Source organism: Thunnus albacares, chromosome 21 (genome assembly GCF_914725855.1).
Source record: "Thunnus albacares chromosome 21, fThuAlb1.1, whole genome shotgun sequence".
Lineage (NCBI taxonomy): Eukaryota > Metazoa > Chordata > Actinopteri > Scombriformes > Scombridae > Thunnus > Thunnus albacares.
The window spans coordinates 11453830-11469658 of NC_058126.1; the positions used below are offsets into that span (position 1 = coordinate 11453830).

At 39.0% G+C, this 15829-nt stretch overlaps 1 protein-coding gene across 2 annotated transcripts; it reads right to left on the bottom strand.

Annotated features, from left to right (window-relative positions):
• Positions 1-565: 565 nt before the first annotated feature.
• On the bottom strand, positions 566-9271 carry htr5ab (5-hydroxytryptamine (serotonin) receptor 5A, genome duplicate b). Of its 2 annotated transcripts, XM_044340045.1 has the most exons (4): positions 8955-9271; positions 7551-7605; positions 4797-5580; positions 566-1625 (listed from the first exon to the last, which is right to left on the bottom strand). In XM_044340045.1, exons 3-4 carry the CDS (start codon positions 5505-5507, stop codon positions 1293-1295), a joined length of 1044 nt encoding a protein of 347 aa, XP_044195980.1. In that variant the 5' UTR covers positions 5508-5580; positions 7551-7605; positions 8955-9271; the 3' UTR covers positions 566-1292. The 2 variants fall into 2 exon arrangements, with proteins under 2 accessions (XP_044195980.1, XP_044195979.1); XM_044340044.1 differs by lacking the exon at positions 7551-7605.
• Between the last annotated feature and the right edge of the window lie 6558 nt (positions 9272-15829).

Consider the following 15829-nt stretch of genomic DNA (forward strand, 5'->3'; position numbering starts at 1 on the left):
ATGCTTGATTCCTAACATCACAATATATTACACAACAAAATAAAAGCTACACTTTTAGTAAAAAAGTGACAGTTTGTGCAGGAAAACAGGGGGGTCATGTAAGAAAACCGATGAAGACCCACAATTGGAAAACATCATTAGATCAACTGAGGCATGAGCTATGTGGCGATCCCATTAGGGATATTTGTATTGGTTAACATCAGATTTTCTTAGTCCCATAACTCCCCCACTGTAAACTCCATGAGCCATACTTAAAAACATGCATTGTCTCAGCACTTAAAGCTATAGTAACATGTAGCTTCCTCATACAGTGAAGAAACAATAGTGTCTCTATTTTTTATTTTTCAATTTAATTCCCACTGACTTATCCAGCTACAGAATCTATTGTGATAATGCTTTGAATAGCTTTACGCCAGTCCATACATCTTTTGTATCTCACAGTTTATTTATCTGGACTGAGATATAATCATTTGTGGCTGCAGTTTCTCAACAATGCATCCATTCAAAGATGATGGAAACAACAACTTGCTGCTATTTCCCTGTTATCATAAAAAGTATGGGAGTGTGTAGGTGCAAGGAGAATCGGTGTATAGATAGCCAACATTAGAGGAGAGACTGTATATTTATCTAGAACCATGTATGAATAAATTGTATGTGAAGCCAATGAGTTCATGTGCACCTACAGTAGCTATGAACCAAGGTGCAGGTCCCCAAACACTTTGCCACTTCTTTTCTATAATGAAATTCCTGCTGTAGCCTGAAATCCTATCTATAATGAGCATTTTGTTGTGTAGTTCAGAGACAAATCCCTGGTTTGTTCTTGGCTTATTATATACGAGGTTTGTTTTGTTCACTTGTAAAAGTATTCCTTGAAAATTTCCTCCAGTTCTACTTTGAAACGATTCCCAATAGCCTCACACATGATGATGAAAGTGTTTACAAGAGAGTTTACATGCATTTCCCCTTAATAAGCCTGAAACAACAGAGAGAAACCAACATTTAGACAGCACTGTGTCTGCTACTGTCACAAAAAAAACAATTTATTCCTCTCTTTATAGTGGTTCAGTGGCTCAAACACCCATCTTCGCCCAGCTGTGAGCATGGCAATAAAAAAAAAACAAAACATAAATAAAAATTACACCTTTTTAAAGACAGTTTTTCAGACGCAATGTCTGGTTATTATCCATCTGGGGATGATGACGGACACAGACAGGTTAGTTATTTTCTGTCTGAAGGAGTAACGCTGTGGAGTGCGTGCTGGTATAGTGTGTCTGCTGAGTGTGCCCAATGGCTCAGCGCTGCCGGGAGAAGAGGTTCCTCAGGGCATTGTTGTAGTTCTTATTAAAGGCGGTGTATATAAGAGGGTTAAAGAAGGAGTTGGAGTAGCCCAGCCACAGGAAGATGCTCTTCCAGATGGGGGGGATGTCGCAGGAGCACAGTGGGACGATGAGCTCTGTGATGAAAAAGGGGATCCAACAAAGTACAAACACGCCAATCAAAATGCCTACCATCAGCGCCGCCTTTTTCTCCTTTTGCTCACGCCATGTGTCCCCGTCTGTTTGGAAGGTCACAGTGGCGTGACGCACAGTAAATACCATCTGGGGCTGCTGTGTTTCCTCCTTTACCTGGGTGGCAGCCGATCACAGAATAAAGACAATAAATCAATTGTTCTATTGATTCATCAATAAATTAGACATGGTTAGCATTATAATTAGAAAGGCAATATCTTTAATAATATAGGCTAAAGAAAAAAGCAATTACTGAAGTGAAAATTTTGTGGCTGCTCAACAAAAGATGGATTATAGGCTGCTGAACAGAAGTGTGAATCAACAGGTGGATCAACAAGCTACAGCAGCGTATTCACACACACGCACAAACACAAACACACACACACAATACCGCATATGAAGCCAGAGCCATGTCTTAATCTGCATTTTCCAGCAGCCCACTTTCCATTTCACAAACATACTGTGCAGCCGGAAAAAGGAAAAAGAAAATGTCAACAGTAATCTGTTGACTTCCCCCTCTCTTATTTGTTGCCTAGCACAGCTCAGGGCTGACTTTATTTTTGTTTATCCAGCTTTTTGTATAAAGATGAACCATCCCTCTAAATCTGTCAGAGGAAAGACGCGCAGCACTCTAAACTGTTGTGTTCTGTTCAACATTTAAACAAGAACCTGCACTGGGATAGCAGGGACTAAATTTAGTTGAATCAATATGGGTCAGAGGCGCCTGTAACTGATAAGACGGATGAAGCAAATCCATTTACAGCAGAGGCCAGAAGTTAAAAGCATAGTGCTGCCAGGAAAGAGGTTTCAAATTCAATGGGTGGTTTAAGACACCTTAACATTATATACTAGATAGTGCAATAGCTAAAATGGGCACTTACACCTGCAGATCCTCCTTTGTACAATCACTTAAATCACCTTAAATGGCTCACTTAAGAACAATTATTCATTGATTATATTTATCCTTCCTGGCAACCTGAGAGCTGAGCAGCCAGCCTTGTCTTCTTCTAGTGTTAACAAACCCATACATAAAGCAGTATACAGTACATTATTTTTTGTTATTTTTCTAAATTTCTATTGTGTGTACTTGTTTGACATTTTAGTGCCACTACGGGGCTAGAGGTTCATATTTCTTGTTCTGAGTGAAATATCTTGATAACTATTGTATAGGTTGCTATCACACATTCATGTCCCACTTGAATGAATTCTAATAACTTTGGTGATCCTCTAACTGAGCTTGCTAGATCTAGCTCTGTCATCAGGTCCAAAATACTGTTTATGACCAAATACCTGCAAAACTGAAATTCCCATCAGCCTCAGCTGTGCTTTGTGTTCAGTGCTGATTAGAAAATGTTAGCATGCTTACATGCTAAACCAAGATGGTGAATATAAATATTACACCTGCTAAACATCAGCATGTGAATATTGTTATTGTGAGTATGTTAGCACATGTTGACATTAGCATTAGCCTCACAGAATCGCTAACTTGGATGTATGCTCTTTGTTTTGTTTCAGTTATTTTTGTGCATTTCTATTGTAGTTTTTTGTGTATGCCTGGATCTGACTTTAGACAACCAAAACTACTGAGGTAAGGAAAAGATCAAGGTCATGTTTAAAATAAACCAAAGTTGACAGTTGGTAAGAAACAGGATGTGAACTGCAGTCTCTGGTGTTAAAGTCACGTACTTTGTTTAGTCAGTTTTCCACCACAACCTCCTCTCTAAGAGATTTGCAACATCACACTACATAAACCTTTGCTTCTACAAGAGAAAAGTCATTATTCACATGGCCACATGAGGTCACTATGAAAAGATTATAAAAGATTGATATGAGCGTTTAAACAAATAACAGGACCAAAGTCATCATTTATGTTATTCTTCAAAAGGCATAAATGAATAAATACAGTGTTGAAATAACAATGGAAAGTGTACAGGTACTTTATGTGTTAAAGAGAGAGATAAAAGTTAATATATCATTGTTTTAGAGTCAATCCTTAGAGTCAGTCTTTTTTATATTTTCAGTGACATAAAAACTTTCTGTATTTTTATTTCATGGATTTTGGTCGTGTTGAATTATTTGTGCAATTAGGTCAAGAAACGGTGCATCCTACCTATTAATACATTCTATTTCTGTTGTGTTTACATCTTAATGTCTTTGAGTGGGTGTTTTTGATGGATGAATGCAGGGGACATTCACATCTGTTCACGTCATAACTCGCACTTCACAGGGCTCTGTGCCTTGCCTCTTCGATGTACGCTGGGAAGTGATGAAAATAAACTTTGGCTGGGTAATGAGACACGTATAATATAAGCTGCTAGTATTTCTGAGGAAAGCAAAATGACTAATAAAACATATTCTGTTTAATTGCTATAGCTACAAGAGTGATTGCCTAAGTAATGAAACTTGACATAAAAGTCTAGGAAAGCAAATAAAAGTCAGGTCTAATTTATTCGATTAGTCCTCCTTGACCGTTTGCTTCTAATTTTGGGCCAACTGATGTCACGCATGCATAACTAATGGGCATCATGAGGATTTGGGTGAAATATTCAAGAGCATAACTTACGTAAATGAAAAGAAAAAAAGCCCTTGTCGTATATTTTTTGTGAAACATTTTTCATTCTGTGGACATTTGCCAAGTTCTCAGAATATTCAGACGTAGAGTCATTTTTGTCAGAAGTCTTCTACAGGTGAAAGAAAAAGGTGTCTGTTCTAAGATGTATAAAAGTAGTTTAATCTCTATCTCTGAGGTGTTTGGGGGGTGGGGTGGGGGTTCAAATGTCATTTCCCACCATCAGGGCAGGTGAAAAATGGGTGCTGACACAATATTCATGAGGAAAATTTGCTTTCCTGATTAAAAATCAAACTAAAGCTTGCAGAATAGACCTTTATGTCTGCTTATTAGAGAAACGCCAAAGCCAGGAAGGTGCACTAGCCCATTAAAAACACTGAAGGTGACATTTATAGCCTTCTAGTGGAATAACCTTCTGCCTACACACATTAACAAGCTTGTGGTGATGAGCAGGATTGCTTCAATTATTTGTCCGTATGCTCATTGCTCATACATCGGATGCTTATGTTTCCCTGATTACTGTTGATAACCTCATCAGCCAAAATAATAAGTAATTGCACAGCAACCAATATTTGTTGTGACATCAGCCAGTTGCAGGGAGATAAATAATTATGATTTGATAAAGGGGGGGGGGGGGGGGGGATAATGATATTGTGACTTTTAAGGACAAAAGGTTATATTGAAAAAATGGATTTAAAGTAAAGAATATTAATGATCACCTCAGCCATGGGTGTGATGGTGTTGTTCTTGCGAGAGCCAATCCGGAACTTGGCCGCCTTGTAGATCTTCCAATAGACAAACAGCACCACACAAAGGGGGAGGTAAAATGCTCCAAAGGTGGAGAAGATCGTATACGATGGCTCCTGGCTCACCTGGCACTTCATCCCCTCTGAGTAGGTTTCTCCCCAGCCAAAGAGAGGTGACAGGGAGATGATGGAGGACAGCAGCCACGTCAGGGCGATCATCACATTGGAAATCTTTTTGCGCGTCTTGAGCGTGTACTCCAGGTGCCTGGTGATGGACCAGTAGCGGTCCAGTGCGATGGCTGTCACGTTCCAGATGCTGGCAGTGCAGCAGAGCACATCGAAGGAGATCCACACCTGGCACAGCACACGGCCCAGTTTCCACAGCCTGCCGTTCAACTCATGGACGAGGCTGAGCGGCATGACCAGTGCGGCCACCATCACGTCGGAGATGGCCATGGAAGCTACCAGGTTGTGTGGCACTCGGTGGAATGTCCTCACTCTCAGAATGGTCACCAACACCAGCAAGTTCCACACGAAGGTGGCCGCCACCAGCATCGCCAGCAAAGTAAGAGTGAGCACACTGAAAACAGAGAAGGGGCGATAGATGTTTCCCCCTGAGTCATGGTTGTCTAAAGTTCCACTGAAGTTGGCTGCAGTCAGTATGCTAGTGTTGGGGTAAGTCATGGTAGCTGCTCACCGCCCTGCAGCCAAAGGTCAAGACGATTCTGAGGCAGTTTCTGCAGAGGGAGGACACATTCTGCCGTAGGGAGAGATAAGGAAGAGAAACATTTTAATGTGACTAATACATCTAAGTCTCTTACTGCCTTTTTAATCAATACTACAGCAGAAATTTAACAATATGAAATAAAAGATTCTCACACTGAATACAAGCTTTTACTATGTTTTGCACAGTTAGTGTGACATCACTGGGTCATTCACAAGAGAGGTAGTTTAGTGATTTGCTCACAATCGTGAAAAGTACTTAAGTTTCTCATTTCAGCTGGCAAGAAACCTGCCTACAACTTTCAAGTGCAATTTCATCTGCCGTTTAAAAGGCTTGAAAGTACTCTGGGACATCTCTGAGACTGGAAAAGACCATAAATATTCAGTTTCATCATCCCACTGCTGCCCTTTGAATTGCATTAAAGTCAGGCTTCTATTGCAAAATGAAGAGTTTTAAATTGAGTCTTTGTTGTACAGTAATTTGGGAATATTTCACTTTGTATCCAATGAAGAGATCCCTCTGTTAATCACTGCAGAGTTACGTGTTTTAAGTGGTTGCAGAGAGCAGCATCAATTGTCACCTTAAATATGAGTGTCTGTCGAAGAAATACTCTGTATTAGCATGTGATTGTCTCCATTTCAGAATCACAAAAGAAAAGCTTTGCAAACATGCCAGTTCTATCAATACATTCACAGGAAACGCACAGGAAGTTGCAAAGCCTTCACTGTTCAGTGGTCAACAGTGCAGAAATAATGAATCTCATGTCACCAACCACCTCTACTGTCTTTCAGCTGGATGTTGTGAAGTTCACAATATATAGCTGATATATGTAGTATAAATGAATAGACTCAGAATAGATACTCATTTATCAATCATCTATTATATGATTTCAGGCACAATTTTCTTTCAACGGTGGCTATATTAACAATAAACTTTAAATGAAAAGTATGCAAAAGCATTTGAGTAACATTAGAAACTCATAATATTTGCCCAGAATTCATTGTTATGATAACTAAAACACATCTGTTTAGCAGCAACACTGGGAGCAATAATGATTTAATGCATCATGTTTTGGGAAACATATTCAGATCTGCCTCATTTAACAATCTCATAAGACAATCATTATAATCGTTAATCAAAATTTCTTATTTATAAATGCAGTTTAAACTACTCATCCTGCTATTCCTACGACCTACACCAGGCTCTTACAATCCTCCCAGGCTTCTTAAAAATACAGATTACAGTTTCTTACCTTGACCCATTCTATCTCCCACACCAGACCTTTAAAGTGGAGTTTTACCTGTAATCTTGAATATCAAATCTAATCATTCATTTTGCATGGCTTTTCCTGTGACACTGTCATGAGGGGTAATGGATGACTCGCTCAGGTTTTTCCCAGACCTCTTTCACAGTGCAAGCATCCATAATGAGTGTGGCTGATGCATATAATTTGGATTAAATAATTGGCCCTAATTGGGTGTGCTCGAAATCACAGAATTTAATCAATAGGATCATATTCTTATGCCTGTGTGGCCTCTAATAGCATTACTTTGGGCTGTATTACATTAATCTGATGAATAAATCTTCAAAAAAAAATCAGACATTTCTTGAATTTCCAAGGACATGTTGGTTTTTGTGCAGGAAAAAACACACAAAAATATACCACAAGGTTCCTCATGAAATGCTTCATTTATTTATGTTTTTATACCCACTGTCAGATTGATCTGCTTGTTATCAATCACTTGCCTCATCAATAAAGCCCGATGGGTAATAACAGTATGAGCCATGTCGCTGTCAAGCAGTGTATTTCTGTGACATGTGACACTGTCTCTTAGCATCACAAACCATGCCCTCTAATCAAAGGGTCCAACCAAGCACACCAATAGGCCCTCTGCTCTCTCTTCTCCCCGCACCTATTAACTAGCCTAATAGCCATGAAATTGAACAACAGTTATGAAGAAAACAGGCAATCAAACATGCGGCATTCAGCAAAGCAATCTTACAATTTCTGTGCTGACATCACAGACCAGGTGTTTCAAACAGCGGCTGCCATTCACTCTGTGAAAGAAAGAGAAACACATGCAAATGTATATATGCATATGTGAGAGGAGCATGGAGGGAGACACTGATCGACAGGAGGACAGCAATCACGGTCCCTAGTGTGAAATGATAATAACTGAATACATTTGACACTGTTTTTTTAGACAGCTGTGCGGGTAAAGTGTCAATTCAGGTCAGTCAGTGTCTTTAGACTTGCAACAGACAGCTGGTTCACTGGGCGTATTTGCTCATGAGCCTTGTGGGGATTTTAGTTAACTGTTAGGAATTAAATGGGGACAGAGCATGATTAACATCTCATTACGTATCATAAGGTCTGTGCTTTTTTTTTTTTTTTTTTTACATTTTATTGCTAGTATTAAGACAGAGGTGAAGAGTGAACACTTTTCATACTCCTGACAGAGCTGCAGCAAGGACATATTTCCAGACCACATATATTTCCCCATAATTTGAAAGTGAGCAAATTAATTAGCAATCATATTCCTTTCTGAGCTTCACAAGCACCAGATGCTGCAGAAATCAAGACGTTTCATTATTTCATAGCTAGCCACAAACTTAGATGAATGTGTTTTGCATGTGTTTTCTTTGCTCAAAGGAAAAAAAGTAATTTGTCCTACAAATTCTTCTCTTCATAATTTATTAATTTGCTGTCCCCTTTTATGCAATCAGTGTGCTGATTAAAAAAAAAGCAATTTCGAACAAGGTGTTAATGGCTGTGAGCTGCAGATTCAGGCAAAAGTTTTCTGACATCTCAGTTTTATCTCATCTTTATGCAAAAACATGCTATCACAACCTTCTTATTGTAACAGCTATAATCTGAATAGCATAGTGTGAAGCTCTTCATTCTGAAACGGTTATACGATCATTTGTCACATAATTATCTCCAAGGAGAGTTTCTCTGAGGCTTCAGTGGCTTCAGTGGTTGACATTTACAGCTGAAAGGAGCACTTGGTCTTGGGTTTGGTGGAACACGTTTTCAAACCAGTGCAATGAATGTGTAAAAGATTTTTAAAGCATGCTCCACTGGAAAATAAATAAATAAATAAATAAAACATGCACAAGTGCTTTATAATTGAAACCGCAATATCTAAGAGATTGAGCAAAAATGATATTCCCCACAATAATAACTTTGGCATTTACATATTCAGAATTCCCTGTGGTGCTCTCTTGTCCCATGAGGTCACCTGTCTGCACCTGATTCCTGTTCACACCTGATAATCAGCCAAGACACTTGTTACACATCCTCTCAGAAACACAACCTTACTTTTGAATCTTCATTTAGAAACGCTAATTCTTGCCAGAAGAAAGAAAACTCGGCGGCAACGATTCTTTATCGGGAAACAACTCACCCCATTAACAGTTCGGCATCAATCAGTCCGGCGCCAGAAGATCTCTGCTAGGTCTTAGTCTCTCCATCAAAATTCACTTTGGTGGTCTGTCAGAGTGTTTGAACCGCCTGGCTTCAGTGTGGATGACAGCAGGAACACACCTCGTACTGAGGATACAGAGGCGCTGGAATAAACCACAGTGGTCGGAAGGGGGAACTGAGTCCAAATCGAGTAATAAACACTGCGTTTTCTAAGCATGTGGGAGACGTGTGTGTGTATGTGTGTGTGTTTTGGGGCGTGCTTTTCGCAGCTTGCTATTCAGAGGCGTGCAGTGTGAAAGGAGACAATGTCTCTGTCTTGCCAGTGTCCGTGCTGCTCAGAAAACATTCCCTCTTTATTAATTACTCTCATTCTGCAGTGATCAGAGGTGGCTTGAGGAGACACGGATCCTGCTGCTTTATGATAAACGATACTGCCATGCAGCCATCTCACCTATGAAAACTCCCCTGGCATTTCTCCCATCTCCCGCCAGCGTGATTAATCAAGATCTTCGCGCAAATTCATTCAAATCTCATTTGTTGGCAGGATAACTTGAAATCAAGTTTCTCTTCTATGGGCTGTATCTGGAATATCCCTTGCAACACTTTTTCCTTTGTCCCGTGAAAATGTCCTGAGAAAATCCTCTCAGGATAGTTAATTTAATGAAATCATCATCTGCGCCAGTGGCTTCCTGCAAGGAGAACAAGAGAACACTCTGTGACTGTTAAGCAAACAATTTGTCAATTAAGAATCTGTTCTAAAGATGTTTTCTTTTTGGGAGACAAAATTAATTCAATTTAATGTTGATTAACTTCCCAGACAGCAGACGTGTAGCTACATGAAGACCAGGGATGGATAATCCAGATGATCCAGACTTTATAATGTCAGACAGTTACTGTGAAGGTCACTGACATTCAACTGCCCTGTAATATAATAGAGCAACAATACAGAGCAATGCCCTGATCATAGTATTTAGTATCACACTCACACTATAAGTCCTTATAGTAACTGATAACAAATGGGAACCCGTACAAAAGTTGTGGTTTCAGCACCATGGACAGCACCATGGGATGCTTGTTTATTACCATTATAGAGAGAACAGCCTGTTTGTCGCAGCACAACCTACAATACAGTTGTTCCAAGGTTAAAATACACAGCATGCACTTGGCTTTTCAACCTCTACTGCAGCGTACATGTCACAGCACTCTTTACTTCAGCAGCCGTGGAGGGTACAATGATAGTTTATCTACCTATTGCTTGTGCTAACACCCACTTCCCCCTAATCCACAGGATTTGTTTGAAACACCTACTCAAAGGGTATAAGTAGATTCCTCAACTAACCGTGAAATATGCAGCTGCGCGCATGTATAGGCGCACTTGGCTTTCATCACATCATCCCCTGCTCAAGGATAACATGTGAGTAGCTGTAGTGCCCTCCCCTATCCCTCCATATAACCTTCCCACCAGAGTCCCTCCTCAACCCCCCCCCCCCACACTACCTTAACTCCCTCATACAGGTGATCCTGATGCACAAAATCAAATCAGCTCAGTAGTCGCTTCTGCTGTTACTGCAGAATAACCTGCTTTGCAAAATTGTGTCTTGCTAATTATAGGGTCATGAAGGCATTAATGCAACCTGCTTAAAGTGTCACTGCAAAGTGCTCCTTATTAAAACAGATGACATACTTGCACTTCCAGCTGTTTAGCTGTTTAGTGTCCAGAGTTGATGAAAAGTACACTGTAGTAGGCTTACATGAAAACAGTGGAAGGACTCATACCATACAGTGTAGTCCTGGTTTGTGAAAAAAAAAGCTCTAATCAAGCTTAACATTTAATTCTGTCACCGGGAAAATCATGCTGTGTCCTGTTTCGAGCAGCTGTGACTCACCTTGCTCAGACTCAAGAAAACCTGAAATGTGAACATCACACTTGCTCTGTGCAAGGCAAAGGGATCTTTTCTCTTTTTCTTTTCCTTTCTGGGCACATTACTGTAAATCACATCTCTGACCTTGTCCTGCTGGACTGGTCTGATCACCATAAATAGCCATCATCAATTATTCCTATTACTCCCAGAATTTAATGCTGTCAGCAACTATAACTTTGCGTCGTAGGTCCTGGAAAATGACCAGAGAGGAAAAATGTGATGTGGTCTGAGATCAGGGACTTTGCTAGTAAACCTGCCACATAAATTCAGCAGCTCTTCGGCATGGGCCTGCAGGGTGCCTGGTTTGCAGTAATAGTGCAATGAGTGATTAAACACAGAGAAGCACAAGGGTTTCATTCTGTTTCCTCATATGAACCCATGATGAGAATCTAACCATGTTGTACATGGTAAAACCCTCTCACTCTCATGACACTGCTTTGCTGAAGCAGTGTCATGAGAGTTCAATGGTTCATGTGTGTGGAATATATAATATAGAATTGTAGCACCACACCTCCTTGATGTTCAGTGGGTACAACATTTTCGTCTTTATTTATTTATGATTAATAATATATTTTTTGCTGCAGTAGCAAAGCCTGCATTTTGCCCTTTACATCGAGAGGTTATCCAAACAACAGAGTTTCTATGGTGTCAGTAAAAAACATGACAGGTAAAATATGTTGTAGAAGATAAAAGTCTAAACTTCTTCCTCTATACTACAGACAAGGTTGATACTGTCATCTGCCCCTGAAAGCTAATGATATCTGTCTGCACTGTACCACTCACACCTAATTACAGCATCGGTGTGTGCCAGTAGCTGGTGAGGCAGGGGTAGGTTCAGACGGGCAAGGTGTTAGGCTGCGATGTGCTGAGGCAAGCAGCACTGGCCCAGTAGATGAAGGAAAAGACGGAGTGATTTGATAAATGGTGAAGATGGAGGTGCTGTGTCCTCTTTGATCGGCTGTTGGCAGAGTACACTGAGAGCTGTGAATCCTGCACATGAGTGATGCTCACAACTCAAAAAGTATATTTTTTAAGGTTGACTCAATGTGACAATGACCTTAGATACAGACCATACTCTGCAGTACACCATGTTACTTTGACAGTGTGTTTGCTTACCTGCATATGCAAAATTCAGCAATCTAATACAGCAGAAAATATAAGTTTTGTGATTCAGTGTGATTATGGTTGTAGTTTAATCTCCAGTGGTGGAACAAGTATTTTGAGAGCACAAATACAAGTATGCAAAAAATCCCCCATTACAATCAAAAGTACAGAAGAATGAACAGCAAAATGTACCGAAAGTATTAGAAGCATGAGTACTTATTCTGCAGAAAAATGGACCTTGTGGTAGTTTAGTCCTGTGGTTCCCAACCTAGAGGTCATGCAATAAAAATGAGGGGTTGTGAGATGATTTATGGGGTAGGAAAGAAGGAACAACAATGCTCTGCTACACAAAGTTGTATTCATTTACTTTTCTCTAATCTTTTCTTTTTGTGACATAATTATTTAAACGGCGCTACCTGAGATGTTTACTGGGGAAATGTCTCTTTGGTAGAAGTGCTAATAGACATCTGAAATGTAGTGGACTAGAAGTATAAAGTACAAGTACCTAAAAATTGTACTTGGGTATAGTACTTAATTACTTTTCACTACTGGTAATCTGCAGTGTTGTTTTATTGGATAACAAGTTGTCTTTTTCTGTTCATTTGGACACTTATTCCCTTGCATAAATATGTATTTATTAAGAAGAAACCTTAAATTGATCAATTTAGTCTTTTCTCTGACTTAATTTTATAAATTGGGGACTGGGTTCACAAATGCGTAAACTTTAAATGTAATAATTTCACAGTGAATTACAGCCTTAAATACCCACTAAAATGGTCTTGGAAAATGGTCTTGCTGTAAAGAGGTTTTCAAAATCTTTGAGATAAGCAATAAAATGACTCAAACCTTGGTTTTATTCCATGTTGATTACTGTCCAGCAGTATGGGCTGCTACCTCTGCAGATAAGCTTGCATAGTTCTTCACTGTCAATTATAGATAAATGTTGTTATGCATGAAAGACTCTCCTGGCTTGACGGTTAAAAAAAAAACATATATTTTGTACAAAATGTCAACTTTTTGAATTGATACACATAATAATTTATTAGATATGCAGCAGGAGGGCAGTTTATATCTCCCAGGAATAGAACAAACTCAATCCAACGTACTATCATATATCAAGCAATGAGCAATGACTCCTTCAACACATTATTCAAGAATATTGTGTGTCTAGTTTTAAAATATTATTGAAAAAGCATCTTCTGAAAAGAATCTTCACATTAAGTTAAACAATTTTGCCTTACAGTTTTTATCATTATGCGAGCACTTTATATTATAGTACTTCTCATTTTTCTCATACAGTAGCTTATCTGTGTCTTCCAGCTGTATGTAACTTTATATTGTAGTCCCAAATAACCGACACATTTCTTCTTTAATTGATTAAGTTTTGATTCTTTGTCACTAACACCCCTCTCAATCAAAAGTCTTCTTGATTAATTATTTTAACTTGTTATTGACACACACAGTCTTTCATCATCTCCCCTGAAATGTCCAGCTGATTTTTAGGTGTTGCACATAATACTGGGGGCAGAGGTGTCCTTATTGTACAGCAATCATCTTAATAAATTGCTCTGACCCCTTGTGGTGCTGTGAACTTGCCAAGACTGGGAATACTGTAGGAGCCTGTTACATATGTTACTAGAATTTCAAGCTGCTGTAAATGACAGAATAGAGCTCTTGTTTTCTTTTCTCCAAAGACATTTTTTGTCAGAGTAACATAAGAAGAATGGCCAGATTACTAATGAAAGGCTATGTGTTGCTGTCAACATCATCATCAGTCATTACTTTGTCTCCCAGCTCGTGTTTATTTATGATTCCTCACACAAGCAATTTGACCCACACGTGCTTTACTATCTATTTTCAAAGGAATAAATAAGTCTTTAAATTGCTCTTTCCCTCTGTGTTGCTACTGATATCTCCCAATTTAAAGTATATCCGGGTAGATAATACAAGATTACGTAAATGATACTCTGTAAGCCTTTTCTGGATACAGCTTCTTTATTCAACCATTTTTGATGAACACAATCCAGATGAAATATATTCAGTCTTATTCACACTTTCCAAAGATGACACATTGAGCGCAGTGCTTTTCAAAACACAATGCGGTGGTGCATGAATTGTGAATCTTTGGTCACTTATGAATCCACATGTGTTTTATCTTAAAATGAACCCAGTCCTCAATTTATACTCTCCAGGGAGAATCTAATTGTTCCAGATGAATTTATCATCCTCATGAATACTTTAATTGAAGTGGTTAAATGCCAGTTAGTGTAAAGCACTTTTCAAAGCATCCAAACTTCACAGTAGAATTATTCTGCACAATAATCTCTTTTGCATTTATCTTTTTAAAGCACCGCTTTTGTTACTTGCCATTAAATACATTAGATTTAGTGGAAAGATGTTTTTTTTTTCTTTTTTCAATTTTTAAAGTTAAAATATTTCTGCCCTGATTGGATTTGAAGCAGACTCATGTCACTAAATGCCTTAAATAATGACTATCCTTTGAATAATTGAAAAAGTGTAACTTACATATAAAACAATACAGCTAATTGGATCATTTTAATTTAATTATTCTTCAATAAGAATTTTAATTGAAACAGTTAATGAACTATTGAAGTCTTTTTAACTGGAAATTGTCTCATTTCAGATCTTAAGCCTCAAGTGATCCCTTGACTCATCTCTTAGGTGAATAGCCTGAGGTATTGTCCTAAAAAAATAAGGAAATTAATAAAGCACTCAAGGTCATATGCCAGTAAACCCTGAGAGGAACTATCCATCTACTGCACCTAGGGACTGGCCAAGGTAAAACAACCTGAAGCTTCATATTTCTTTAAAATGACATTAGTATTTTCAAGTGCGAAAATGAGGAACTGTGGCTTAGCATTACAATAACTCATCTAATATTGATCCACTGCAGCCAGGAGGCTCTTTGAATTTGCACTATGAGGTTGTCATAGCTTTCCAAATCTGTTAACATCTTTGTTTTCAGTAGAACACATGAATATACGGTTTGCTGTCAGAGCAAGTTGATTTCTTCCTTTTCATGTGCCTTAGCTGCCTTCACCCAATCCTCCTGTCACCTTGCTCAGTGACAAATAAACAATACAGGGAAGGAATAGAGGCCCCCCTCCCCTACCCCCCTCCCCAAAACACACACATTCTCACACACACCCCGACCCAACTCTGTGCGCCGTGGATCACATATCATCTCAGACACCAGCCAGTGCGTCAGGAGCACTTGTGTAACAGTATGGAGGGCCCTTTAATCTGTAATTTGCTGCAATCAGAGACCCTGGACCTTTGGGGTGAGTCAGATGCTTGAAATTGATCCCTTGTCAGAAAGTATACAATGAGCGTATACTGTCCTATTTTCTGTGTCTGAGCTTTTTTGCTTTGCCTTTCTGTCGGTAGGCTTAATATGAAGTCAGTAGTGACACATCTAATTTAGGGAGGCGGTTGACTTCTTTCTTAGACTAACTAGTAGCTCAGGTTTGGATCCTGAAAACAACCAGAAGTCCATAGTTTCATCACCCCAGTCCTTCCTTTATTGTCATTTGATCCAATATAAGACAGAATTGGAAATGAAACACCGTGCTACACTGACTCAGCTTGCAGCACTATTTCAAAAATATCATTTGCTCATATAAAGTGCTATTTACCATATTCTCCAGCTCATAAACAGATACCACCTCCTCCCAGCTGATGTAATATTTCCCTTGACATTTAAAATCATTTTTTTGTATGTTAAAACACTTTGATATATGAGTTTTTTTTACAGTGAGCGTGACACATTCATTTCAGTCAGTAGAATTCTCATTATGATTCAATAACT

Coding starts and splice junctions, on each gene's coding strand:
- htr5ab (XM_044340044.1), bottom strand. CDS start 5,507: ATGACTTACCCCAACACTAGCATACTGACTGCAGCCAACTTCAGTGGA. Junction 1,626..4,796: donor CCATCACACCCATGGCTGAG/GTGATCATTAAT, acceptor GCTGCCACCCAG/GTAAAGGAGGAAACACAGCA.